At 34.1% G+C, this 14,004-nt stretch overlaps 1 protein-coding gene across 3 annotated transcripts in view; it reads left to right on the top strand.

The window, feature by feature from the left end:
* Window positions 1-3,206: 3,206 nt before the first annotated feature.
* LOC144957011 (uncharacterized) overlaps window positions 3,207-14,004 on the top strand; it is a 43,196-nt gene continuing 32,398 nt past the window's right edge. Inside the window, exons 1-6 of one of the 3 annotated variants that reach the window (XM_078887928.1) lie at window positions 3,207-3,817; window positions 4,591-4,739; window positions 6,081-6,192; window positions 8,060-8,145; window positions 10,586-10,677; window positions 13,525-13,636. In XM_078887928.1, coding sequence (XP_078744054.1) covers window positions 4,631-4,739; window positions 6,081-6,192; window positions 8,060-8,145; window positions 10,586-10,677; window positions 13,525-13,636 — 511 coding nt within the window. In that variant the 5' untranslated portion in view covers window positions 3,207-3,817; window positions 4,591-4,630. Of the gene's footprint in view, window positions 3,898-4,020; window positions 4,275-4,590; window positions 4,740-6,080; window positions 6,193-8,059; window positions 8,146-10,585; window positions 10,678-13,524; window positions 13,637-14,004 lie in introns of those variants that run through there. The other 2 variants (XM_078887929.1, XM_078887930.1) reach the window with 2 other exon arrangements.

A 14,004-nucleotide genomic window follows, 5' to 3' on the forward strand; every position in this document is an offset into this window, starting at 1 on the left:
AAAGAAACATACAAACAAAAAAGGCATGACCAGTCACTAACAATGCCGTGTAGTGTGTAGACAGTAACACAGTACGGTGAACATGACGGACACTGATTTGAGGTCGGAATGTCGGAACCCATGAGTCGTTCGCAACTCTGCCTCACGTATTCATTTAATCAGTCAATTTAATTTTTATTAAGCTTGCGTAAAACATACAAACAAAAAAGACATGACCAGTCACTAACAATGCAGTGTAGTGTGTAGACAGTAACACGGTACGGTGAACATGAATGACACTGGGATCGGAATGTCGGAACCCAGTAGTCGTTCGCAACTCAGCCTCGCGTACTCATTTAATCAGTCAATTTAATTTTCATTTAGCTTGCCTATTCTTCAGGTTTATGTTATATTCACCTTTTCTATTTAAAAAGGGTAATCCAAACAGACCATAAAAACGATTTTATAATAAGCCGACTTCAACTTCCATCACTTACGACACGAACTTATTTTGGGTGTTTTTTTGTTTTTTTTAACAAAACCGTTTGACTCAAATTAAAGCTTCGGCATTGGATAAGGAGCGAGGTCCCTGTTGCCATCTTGCTTAGTTTATACAGAGACTGGGTTGCCACCTTGGCTGTTCTTGATAAATAGTAAAATAGTACAACCTTGTGCAATAGGAGAGAGAGAGAGAGAGAGAGAGAGAGAGTGAGAGAGAGAGATTTTGAACAAAAAACGAATCTCTCTCTCTCTCTGTCTCTCTCCCCCCTCTCTCTCTCTCTCTCTCTCTCTCTCTCTCTCTCTCTCTCTCTCTCCTCTCTCTCTCTCTCTCTCTCTCTCTCTCTCTCTCTCTTCTCTTCCTATTTCATCTGTCACACTGTTTGACAATATTCATCACCTGGCTCACTTGTACTTGTAATATCGGGTGTAAGGTAAACTTTTGAACAATTATTATTATTTATAAAATGCAGAAACTTTTCAAATAAACGGATTGACTAGATATTAATTCGATTCGACAAGTAGAACACAAAAGCGGAATTTGCGAATACCCGGTCCAGACATAAGCGTCATGGTCTTATTTATAAAGTGCAGAATCTTTGCAAATAAACGGATAAAATAGAGATTAATTCGATTCGAAAGGTGGAACACAAAAGCAGAATTTGCGAATGCCCGGTCCAGACATAAGCGTCATTGTCTTATTTATAAAGTGCAGAAACTTTGCAAATAAATGGAAAAAATAGAGATTAATTCTAATCGAACAGTGGAACACAAAGGCAGAATTTGCGAACAACCTAACACATAAGTGTCGTGGTCTTATTTATAAAATGCAGAAACTTTGCAAATAAACGGATAGACTAGATATTAATTCGATTCGAAAAGTGGAACACAAATGCAGAATTTGCGAATACCCGGTCCAGACATAAGCGTTATGGTCTTATTTATAAAGTGCAGAAACTTTGCAAATAAACGGATAAGATAGAGATTAATTCGATTCGAAAGTGGAATGCAAATGCAGAAGTTGTGAATACCCGGTCCAGACATAAGCGTCATGGTCTTGTTTAAATGAAACAATGCAATTTTAAAAAATATATGGTCATTGAGTAATTAAGCTAAATATGCGGAGTTCAAATAGATAACTTGATCTCTGAAATTTTTTATTATTAGCTGTTTTTATTCTCCATCATTTAGATTATGTGATTAAGTTTATAATTGAAATACAAACTTTATCTCACTTATCAATGTTTTGCAATAAAGGAGAGTGTGAGTGAACCTGTGCAAAGGAAATTATTTGAGAGTGATATTTATCATGCTTTTCAGTTTGTAGTTGAATTCTAGAAAGGATTCTTTATAGTTCTCATTGATTGTATGTCAGTATGTCAGTCTTTAGGACACCGATTACCCTAATGCGGCCACAATTTACAATGTGACGGCCACAAGCCCGTTAAACGCAGAGTGGGGTATTGTTGTTTGCAAGTAATGCTATGGTTTTAATAGGATATCTGTCTCCTATTAAAATACATTCCTGTGTTGGATTTTGGATTACATTCATGTCTTCTTCGGATTTTGGGATATTTAATTTTCATGGATTGTGATTGTGATTTTCAAGACTATTAATGTAAGTAAATGCCCAAATAGATATTTTTCTTCATTTATTCTTTTTTTTTTTTTAGTTTTGTTTTGAAGCATTTATTAAGAAATAATGTACATATGCACTTATACACCACAGACTGCTTTCAACTACTTATTATTATTATTATTATTAATATTATATAATATAATAATAATAATAATAATAATAATAATAATAATAATAATAATAATAATAATAATAATAATAATAATAATAATAATAATAATAATAATAATAATAATAATAATAATAATAATAATAATAATAATAATAATAATAATAAGTGCATTGAGTGAAATCCCAATCATGGTTGCCCAAATAAAACTGGCGCTAGAATCCCGACTACCTGTCTAAACGAATGTTGTTTGTACGATACATACTAACTACACGTTCAATATCGGGGGCAGAAAATATACGTTTGGTTTTATGAAATTAAAACAGTAGTCCCACATTGTTCTTTGATGTTATTTGTGGTTGCATTTGCTTTGAAACTTACACATTATATTGTGTTACATTGTTTACAAAATATTTCTGGTACTCGTATGCATGTGTAGTCAACGGTCAATCGTGTTCTTTATTATTTTATTATTAATTTTGGCTTGGCATCTTACATATGTGAATTTGACAGGTTGTTATGGATGGTAATTACTCGTATAACATTAAGTGATTTTTAAACATTTTTACGGCGTTTTAATTGTCTTTCTTGCATTCATTGCCGAGCACCTCCACTTTTCTGTTACTATTTTAACGATCAGCTGATTTTTCTCTTGCCTCCCCTTTAATTTCGCGGACTTTTTTCAGAACGAGGCGTGGAGGGACTAATAAAAGACGACTTCGAAGAAAGTTATTAAGTGACCAGTTTGACGATTTTCACACCAAACCCTTATAGGGTGGATATAAAAGAATCTTGCCAAACCCTATTATTGGCAAGTCATTTGAATGGCAAAAGTTTAAGTTATTGTCTCTATAACGATAATGCTCGATTTGTGAACTGACTTGGGGGAACAAATAAATCGAATTTTGAAAAATAAAAACAACAACAAATCTGAAACTTATCACAGCAATGATGCTCGCCCGCGGCAAAGATAAATGTAAGGGTCCTAAAAGCTCAGTAGTAGGAGGGCAATCGCCTCGTCGGTGATTTGGACCGTCGACCAAGGAACGATTTGGCGTCACTCGGCTCTTTGTTATTGTTTTTAGCCAGCCATTTTTATGAGTATTTCTCATATTAATCAGACGAAAAAGGTTTAAGGTAACACATCATTTTGTGTCCGTTATATCCAACTGGCGAATTTTGTGAGTTGTGTGTTTTCTTTTGTTGTTGGTTTTTTTTTGTTTTTTTTTTTTTTTTTTTTTTTTTTTTTGTTTTGTTTTGTTTTTTAAAGTGCGTAGCATCAATTGATGTGGAGGAAAGTAGCCTATTCTGAGATAGATTCCCGTCCTATTCAAAGGATGGCAAGCAATATTTGACCATAAAAACCCGGATAAAATCTTGCTGTATACCTTGGAAGGAATCTTTTTTTTTTTTTTTTTTTTGGTGAAATAAGTCATTTCGAGCTTAATAATATTATTAAAATATATTCATTTGTGTTTATAATGAAAACTTGGCATTTTAATTTGTCTGATTTGGAATTCTTTTCATAAACTATCTGCTATTCCCGGAAAATTGAAACATGGTCGGTGGTCGTGAAATGAGTGCTGACATAGGTGAGCGAGTGCACAAATGAAAACAAACAATGCAAACTCTCAAAACGCCAACATAGATCAAAGATCGATTTTGAGACAAAGTATTTTTTAAAACCTTATGGACCATCATGTTTAGAATGATACGCTTTGCTTAGTTTCTTTATAATTCATCAAAATCAAACGGAGGCCACGTTACATAAAAAAGACAAAAGTCCAAGTAGAGGACAAATCACAAGACACAACATTTTCATTTTCTTACTTCGCTCTCGGGCTCGGGTGTCTTGAAATCTGGGGAAATGCTCTCTTCTAATATGTCATACTGAATATAATATTTTTAAAATGTCTATGTTCCTTGTATTTTTGTTTTTGTTTTTTTTTTTTTTTCTCTAGCCCAGGCACATAATTGACATAATGTCACAAAAAATGTCGGAAAATCTACCATCGTTGGTCTGGATTAGATAGAAAACTGAGTGACTGAGTGAGACATTTTCATGATGAGTATTAGTATGATGGCACCACATACGGGCCCACCTCTGCGTAAAATCATTTTCATTGAATGAGGACTTGTTTATGAACAAATCTCTGTTCAAAATTGACCCCCCAAAAAAGTCATTATGTCTTCAGTTGAATTTATTGAGTTTATTAAAGTCCTGCCATTTAAATCATAGGTAGTGATTGATTCAAATTTTGATCTTACAGAACTGTCACCTCTCTTATCTAGGTTAGTGGATGTGATTGCGATATCCTTTCATTTTTGCTAAACTACAATACTGTAATCTCCCTTATCTCTCCAGTTAAGACCGGGTGAAATTTCGCCTCTACAACTGCAACACGATGTTGGCAGTCCCATCTCCACCTATCTATATGGCGACCAAGACAATCAGATCAATATGCAGGCCACAGAGATTGTTCAAATTCATAAGATTGTTGTCAACGGGTAAAAGTAAGCAATTCATACTTTATTTTTTATTATTATTTTGACATGAAAAATTTAGTGAATACAAGCACAAGTTTAAAAAATGTAGACAACCCATCAATTGTTGATGTAGACCTGCAGAGCACAATATAATAATCTGCAATTTGAATTACTTCAAACCAAAACCAATTAAGAGAAAAATAGTCAACCGTAAAACCTAAAACTTTGACATGGAACAACTGAGACAGGAAATATATACATCCGATATCACAAAGTTACCAAAGGACATAGCGTGATGAAAACTAACAATTTTTGAAAATTTTTTATCTATTTTGGAATCTAAAATAATCACTATCAGGCCCAACAATGACTGGTTCAATGAAGACATTAGAAAAGAGAAAATGGAAATCTTCTGGATTAGACGAAGACAGGCAAATACACAAAGCTACCAAACGATTGACGAATAAATTATTTTCGGAATGTAAACAAAACCACATGAGAAATGCCATAACAAACACAAAAAAAAATATTCAAAAGGAATGTTCAAGTTAATAAATGATACTATGATAAGAACTGAGTCATCGGTATCAAAATTACCCACGTCAAACTATCCACAACAACTGGCTGAAACGTTATCAACTTTCTTTTTAGACAAAATTGCAAAGATACATCATGACCTCGATAGTCGAGAAGCGCAAAGCGCAATAATTTCACAAGATAATCAAACCAACAACAAACCACTATCATACTTTGATCCTGCATCCGAAAATGAGATAATTCTAATATTTTCAGCCGTCCCAAATAAAGCGTATTAAAAAGTTTTTAAAAACTACTCGCGCCATCAATCATGTCAATTGTAAACGCATTTCTAAAAATGGCGATTTTCCAGACAGATTCAAACATGCCATAGTTCTGCCTTTGTTAAAGAAATCGTCACTGAATCCCAATAACGTCTGAAATTTCCGACCAATTTCCAACCTGCACTTCGTTACCAAACTCACCGATAAAACCAGTAGCAAAAAGATTGAATGACTTTCTGATGACACATAATATGCTGCCAGTTTTCCAACCGGCATACCGTCCTGGACACAGCACAGAAATCACTTTGTTGTGTGACATAATTAATTCTATGGACCAGGGTAAATGCTTGTACCAGCTGGGATTTTGGGGGGGGGGGGGGGGGGGGGGTTTGTTGTTTTTTTTTTTAATTATTCATTCATTTGTTGCATTCCTTCACTCCTTTATTTATTGACATATAACTTTAAAATTTATTGATGCAAACTTTTTCGGACATGTTTCATAGGATGATAAATTTATGTCATAAGACATTGATTTCCCTGTGTGTTTTTATTAATTTTAAATTTTTAGACCATTTGCACGTATCAGAAGAGGTGCAGGAAGCATTGCATTCTGGGAAGGGAGTTGTAGGCTTGGAGAGCACCATCATCACACATGGAATGCCATACCCTCATAATTTTAGGTAATGTTTGATAATTGTTAATCACCTATGCATCATTAGGGGCAGTGTGGCTCAGCAGTACGGTCTTTGCTTCGTACCCAAAAGATACTGAGTTCGATCACTCATTGCAACACTGTTTGGGCTTGAGCAAGTCATCTCACCCTAGCTCAATTTGCGGTGCTACACTGCGGCTGACGCCTGTGTTATTCCAGTCTTCCCTTGGAATAGACCCTAGAGACAAATTGCCCCTATGGGATGAATAAAGGAATTTTGTTTGTTTATGTTTTAAAAATCAATTTTTAATTCATTCTTGGCACACCACAGAAGGACTGTTTTGTTGTTCACTGAAATCAAACAGTTATTATTTCGGTCACAAATGTTATACTATATTCTTACCCTTACTGGAATGATACATGATATTCTTTTTCCATCTTCATAACTTTGTTTCCATGAATATTTATGTATGCACGCCCTCATCTGCCTGTACTGTAAGTGTGTTTTGTGTGTGTGTTGTTTGTTTGTTTTCCTTTTTGCATTCATGTTATTTTATATATGAAATCAAATTTACAGGCCATTTCAAACTAGCACACAGTTAAGAAAACAAATTTTGTTTAAAATTATTATTATCATTATTATTATTATTATTATTATTATTATTATTATTATTATTATTATTATTATTATATTATTATTATTATTATTATTATTATTATTATTATTATTATTATTATTATTATTATTATTATTATTATTATTATTATTAATATTATTATTATTATTATTATTATTATTATTATTATTATTATTATTATTATTTATATTTATTTATTTATTTAATGTATTATTTTATTGTAAATGATTTATGCTGTTTTTATTGCTGTGAGATCCCAATATTAACAAAAAAAATTCGTAATGCCACACACAATTTCTTTCATTTTGAACAGTGTGTGTTCTTCAATTATTCAAGGATGCCAAATGTCCACTTTTTCCACCTTTTTCCGGGTTTTTTTTTTTACACCTCAGTTCACACCTGAGCAGCTTTCCCTGTCTCCAAGAGGAATGTCATCATTGAAGGTCCTTCTTTTCAAGACAGAAATAATATTATTGCAATACGATTCAATAGTCTGATGTCACGCCGCCCGGCAACGGCGGCCATCTTGGTTCTAAACCAAAAAAATCATTACTTTTTATTTTTCATGCCGGCTATAACTTTTCATATGCCTTGTGATCAGAATGTGTAAAAGTCAAAACATGATCAAATTTATGGGTTTTTTTCCCCTCTGGATACCCTTTATGCTCGCCGGAGAACTATTTCATACGGGCATCCGCCATTGTTCCGATAGTTTAGAGCCAGTGTTATTAGGAAGGAAGTGACGCTACGACTGTTGAAGAGTATTGATGCAACAAAGACCATGTACACTTGCAAAGGGGAAGGGGAGAATTAACTCACTCAATCCTCCAGATTGTTGCTACTTTTTGAAATTGGAAAAAATGCATTAAAAAATGAGCATGTACATAGATAGTTTTATTCAACTATCATTAACATTCAAAAACTTAAAAAATTAGCTTTCATACTACCCCTATAATTTGTCTCAGAAAAATGAATTAAACAGGCATAGGGTAAAAGTAAAAGTAACCCGGGTAAATTACGGATATAGTTGGTGTAAGGGTTGAGTGAGTTAAGATAGATGTTTTGGTTGTTCGTGTCCAAGGTTCGTTTTAGGTGAGATGTGATGCTTCAACTAATTTTCAGGGTTTTTTTTTTTTTTTTTTTTAAAACCATTTGGCATCCCTGATTGTTGATGTACACTTCAAGTACCCAAAAAGTCCATCCTGAATAAGACCGAATTGTGAATAAATTAAATGTTTGAAATATTATATTTTCCAGCACTGCATTGTCAGTTGAGAAAAAGATCAGGGAAAGTGGATCTGTACCAGCAACAGTGGCAGTTTTGGATGGCAAGCTGAGAGTTGGTTTGTAACAAAGATATATCTTCTAATCATTTCATAATAAATACTGTAATTCCTTAAGCTTTGGATCGCAGCGCAAATGTATTGGATTAAAAGATTAAATAAGATTAATCTATGCAGTGGTTTTGCATTTACTGTTAATTCATCTCAAGTTGGGACATGACTTTGGGAGCTTTTTTTTTTTTTTTTTAATTATTTATTTATTTATTTATATATATATATATATATATATATATATATATATATATATATATATATATATATATATATATATATATATATATATATATATATATATATATATATATATATATATATATTTTTTTTTTTTTTTTTTTTTTTTTTTTTTTTTTTTTTTTGTAGATAAGATTATCAATTAATAAATTACCAACAAAATGATAGCCATCTCACTAGAACAACTAGACATACAACGAAATTCATTCATTCAAAGAAAATCCCACTCAAAAACACTAAAACACCGGTCTTCAAACTCAAACATCTTCAAGTATTCATTTGCACCCGACACTATCAAAGACTGAAATGCTCTTCCGGAATCATGTGTGAACACAAAAGATTAAGAAATATTCAAACAAAATTTATTTATCAAAATTCTTCAGCCTAAACACCAACAATTGCTGTCACATTCAACCACTGTCTCCGCCCTCAAATACAAATATGCAGAATTGAATCGTCTTTGAGTAACATTCAGATTCAGATCAACCCCCAATTTATTGTGTGTAATCTTTTGTGGATTGCGGTTTTCAGTGTTTAAAAAAAAAATTGATCATTACCTGACAGAGTGAGGAGCAAGAGCAGCTATTTGTACAAATCAAGGATTTTAATATTTTACCAAGCCAATATTTTCGGTGAAAGAATAGATGTATGATGGGTACAGCAATATGTATTCTGTTTGTCACATGTGGAAAAGGTAGTTTTAGCTAACTTTTAATTTACAACACGAAGTGGTTAAGGCATTGCACTGTGACCCGGAAGGTTTGAGCGCCTCTTCAGGCACTTTCGTTTTTTTCCTTGAGCAAGATTATTAACCCCAATTTGCTCACTTGGATAACATGGTGATTCCTGTTGAAATCAGACATCTTGTTTGATGAATTATCTATATTCCTTCGTGGAATGCCTAGGCGATGATATCTTATGATGTCATGGTGGAAGCATATTTTTTTTTTTTAATTTTAATATTTACAACACAGCAGTAATTATTTGTTAAAATCTTGGTGCTGCCATTGTTCTTCTCCCCTAAGCTGCTAGATGCTGTTGACTGTGTAAGGTAATGAACATACATGAATATAACCACTTCGAGAGAAAAAAAAAACCCAAATTTTTGGCTCAAAACTCTTCTTCAGCAAAATCTGTTGTTTAAAAAAAAAAAGGGTTTGGGATCAACATTGTTCTGTACAGCCAAGGTTAAATTTTTTTGTCATCAAGCATAGAATTAGTGGCAAATCTAAAATTATAAGATTATATTTCACAGATTGATATATTTATAAATATCTCGGGTATAACTGTCAATGAAAGATTAGACTTAGACTGGACAACTCATTCATGTAAAGTACTAAATATGATGAAGACAAGATTATTCATGATGAGGAGACCATACTCCATAAATGTTGACAAAGCAATTTTATCTTTGTTTTATAAATCATGTAATGTAAGTCTCTTTTGTTTCTGCATAGCTGCTTGGGGTGGAAATTGTAAACAATCTGAAGTCATAAAGATACATAGAATAATCAGGGATGCATATCGAATGTTAGAAAATGATGAATGGGACCTTTTAACTTTGGGGATTTCCACAAAGATATTGCTAAATGTTAAGATTAACAAATTTCAAAGAGGCAAGTCCCCTCTGTACAATGAAATCACAATAAGCAAGCCAGAAGAGTAACAGACACATGAAAATCAAAAAGACGAAGATATTTTAATTTATTTTTACCATCAGCGTTACGAAACTTTAGGATGATTTGTATTTCATGAACTTTGAAAGATACTATATTCGCTCTAAAATCTATTTATTTATGCATGTTCACCTAGTGATTTATATTTACATTAGTTATTAATTATACATTCAAATGCCATGCTCTACTTTTACTTATTATCAACCTGTGTTGACTGCTGTGTGCAATCCTTCCCCAATCTATTTTCAAAATTCTATTTGCATTACAAATCCATTTTTACAAATCTATTTTACCTCTTGTCCGAGTTTTATAGATTTGCTTGTTACCTGCTGTACATTTTATGAATATTTTATTATATTTTATGTTCATTTTATTTTAAATTAGCTTCATATTTTCATCGATTAGTTCATGACAGTCTATAAATCTGTGAAATATAACGATGAATTAATGTGAATTGGCACTGAATCAATTGATATCAAACAATAACTTACTTTTACGATTTTCATTACTGTAAAGATATTTTTATTTTACAGGTTTGAATGATACAGAGCTTTTACTACTGGCAGAGAAATGCTCAAGTTTAGTCAAAATTTCCAGGAGAGATTTGTCGTATGTTCTAAGTCAGGTATTTTGAATTTTGCAACTTGCTGAAAGTCATCAGCTGAGGTTATAGCAATGTTTTGACTTTAACCCTCTCCTTACCAACTATAGGAAAATCGTCACATTCGTTACGATACAACCAATATTTTTCTTATTCAAATTTCTTTTATACATCATAAAATTTATAGAAAATGAACAGTGTGTTGTAGAGCATATTTTGATCAAGAAGTTATGTATGGCAAGAGCTTACTGCTATTATTTCAGAGTGATAAAAAGTCTATTTTTGCGTTAGTTGGGGGTGACATTTTGGGGAAAATCCTGAAAAAGGCTGGTAAGGAGAGGGTTAAACCGTGGCCTTCGTAAAGTTATGGCCTGACACTGGCCAAAAAATGACATCAAAATGCCAGTCTTTTGCCACAAAAGAAAACAAATCGTGAGTTGTATTCAATAGTTCAACCTATGAAATAACTTGTTTTCATGAGCTCTACTAACGACAACTCACTAGGCGGTGCAAAAAACAAATGACGACGTCAAACTGCCAGTCCTTTTGGATTTCAATGTCAGGCTATAACATAACGATGGCTACGGTTAAACAGGCTGAGTTCATCTGTTTTCAATTAACAGGAAATTGAATAGAGAAGTGCCAGAAGACGATAGAAAATAAAAACTTTTGCATTGATGGGAGTTGAACCCAGGACCCAGCCGTTACGGTACGTCTCTCTGACCACAAGATGGATGCTATCCACCTCTCTGATGGTAGACCGGCTTTTTCTTGATGGAGATTTTGTAACAGTTAGGTCTTTAGATGCGGCTATGTGGGGGGTGACATTTTGGGGAAAATCCTGAAAAAGGCTGGTAAGGAGAGGGTTAAACCGTGGCCTTCGTAAAGTTATGGCCTGACACTGGCCAAAAAATGACATCAAAATGCCAGTCTTTTGCCACAAAAGAAAACAAATCGTGAGTTGTATTCAATAGTTCAACCTATGAAATAACTTGTTTTCATGAGCTCTACTAACGACAACTCACTAGGCGGTGCAAAAAACAAATGACGACGTCAAACTGCCAGTCCTTTTGGATTTCAATGTCAGGCTATAACATAACGATGGCTACGGTTAAACAGGCTGAGTTCATCTGTTTTCAATTAACAGGAAATTGAATAGAGAAGTGCCAGAAGACGATAGAAAATAAAAACTTTTGCATTGATGGGAGTTGAACCCAGGACCCAGCCGTTACGGTACGTCTCTCTGACCACAAGATGGATGCTATCCACCTCTCTGATGGTAGACAGGCTTTTTCTTGATGGAGATTTTGTAACAGTTAGGTCTTTAGATGCGGCTATGTGGTCTAGTGGTATGACACTTGCTTTCAGATCGGAAGGTCCTGGGTTCGAGCTTAGTTGAGCCCTCGGAAAATGCTCTTTACTCACTTTCTCTCACCGTACTCAGGTGTAAATGATTATCTGGCCATTAACAGCATTGTCTCTATCCGAAAAAATTGTAATATCGCCTAACAGGCGTCGTGTCCCGTCCTACATGTTAAGTGTCGCTGTTGGCCAGGGACACCTTGTAAAGCGCTTTGAGCATGTTTAGTGGATATTGCGCTATATAAATGCTTTGTTTTTTGGGGCTTTTTTTAGGTCTACTCCCCATTGCTACAATAGTTATTCTCTTTTGTCTTCTGGGTCTTCTCAACTCACTTTATTTCTTGTTATTATCAACATGAATGCCTGTTCCACTAAATTTTCTGTTTTATAATAAGGAAATAATGAGTAGTATATATCCTGATCTGCCTCTTGTACAAATTTCATCGGCATATACCGTACCTACCAGTTATTTTGTAAGCCAAACTTCAACAAATTCGGATTGATGTATTTTCACTATCTTATTTTTCAAAAAGCCTAAATTTTCGAGAAAAAAATAGTGATTGACAACATTTTGACCATAGAGGGAAGTGTTTTTAGTATAAAGTAATGAAAACTTTTGAGTTCTCAAATGGTGAATAATAACAAGATATGAAGTGAGTAGGAAAGTGTCAGAAGACGATAGAGAATAAAAATATTATTACCACTTTTTTTTTTTTGAGTGGTGGATAACTCTGACAGTAGTGTTATGTTCTCCCCGCTTAGGCAGAGTTGTCCTACCAGTAAGATTGCGGTTTCGATCCCCCATCGCTGCCAAATTTTTAAATTCTTTATTGTCTTCTGGCACTTTCCTACTCACTTCATTTCTTGTTATTATCAACTTAAGTGCCTGCTCCACTCACTTTTTCCAAATAGTGAATACCATGATTTGGTGCTACCCACCAGATTTAACAGACCCAATTAATTACCCAGTCAATCCAATGGTGAATAATAACAAGAAATGAAGTGAGTAGGAAAGTTCCAGAAGACAATATAAACATTTCAGCTATATTCTTGATCGATCCCTGTCCCTTTGCTTGTTAGGAGATTGCTCCTACCACTGAGCTATCAGGATCACCCTTAATAATAATTTATTGACCAGAAAAGTAAAAATCACCTTGTCCAATAGAATTATAATATGGTATTGCAATTTAGCAACAGTTGGTAGTGGTTGGTAGAGCACTCGCTTCATGATCAATCCTGACTGCAGTCCAGATTTTTTTTCTGACCCGACCCCCTTGTCTCACCCAGCAGTGATTGGGTAGTTGGGTCTGTTAGATCTGGTGGAAAGTATCCAAAGGGTAGCGAGCAGTTGCTATTGTCTATTTCATGAGTATGCACAATGAATTATTACGAAAAAAAAAAATTGCTTTCAATATAAAATAAGTATGATCACTGTGCATTTTAGATTTTATATCTATGCTTTTACAATGCCCTTCAGCACAGCCCTTATTTTGACTTTTTAAATTCCAGGGTTTGAGTGGGGGAATGACAGTCTCTGCCACAATGCTAGCTTGCCACATGGCAGGAATTCCCATATTTGCTACTGGAGGTATCGGAGGCGTACATAGAGGTGCTGAGACAAGTATGTTGAGGAATAAGATGCAATGATTTTTTTTAAATGATAACTTTGAAACATCACAATACAAATATAAATGAAATTACTTATTTCCTGAAAACAAGTGGCCAGCTGACGTTTAGCCCAATCGGTTTGTGTAATCCTCTAAATAAAGAGATTTGGTTTTAGTTGGACATTGTCTGTAGTTGAAGGCGATGGTGGTGCATAGGATGTAATCCTAGGATTCTGGATGGGGTTCCTACCTCCCATAGCGGGCAGGGAGGTACTTTCTGTGTCTTCTATCCCCTGTTATCTGTTTTCCAATTGCTTTCTGTCTTTGTCTTGGAATGAGATTGCTTGGTTTTGTCCTGACCTTGGACGAAGTCCTTGGCTGA

This window comes from Berghia stephanieae, chromosome 11, assembly GCF_034508935.2.
Source record: "Berghia stephanieae isolate SIO BIC M18660-M18661 chromosome 11, UCSD_Bste_1.3, whole genome shotgun sequence".
Classification (NCBI taxonomy): Eukaryota; Metazoa; Mollusca; class Gastropoda; order Nudibranchia; family Aeolidiidae; genus Berghia; species Berghia stephanieae.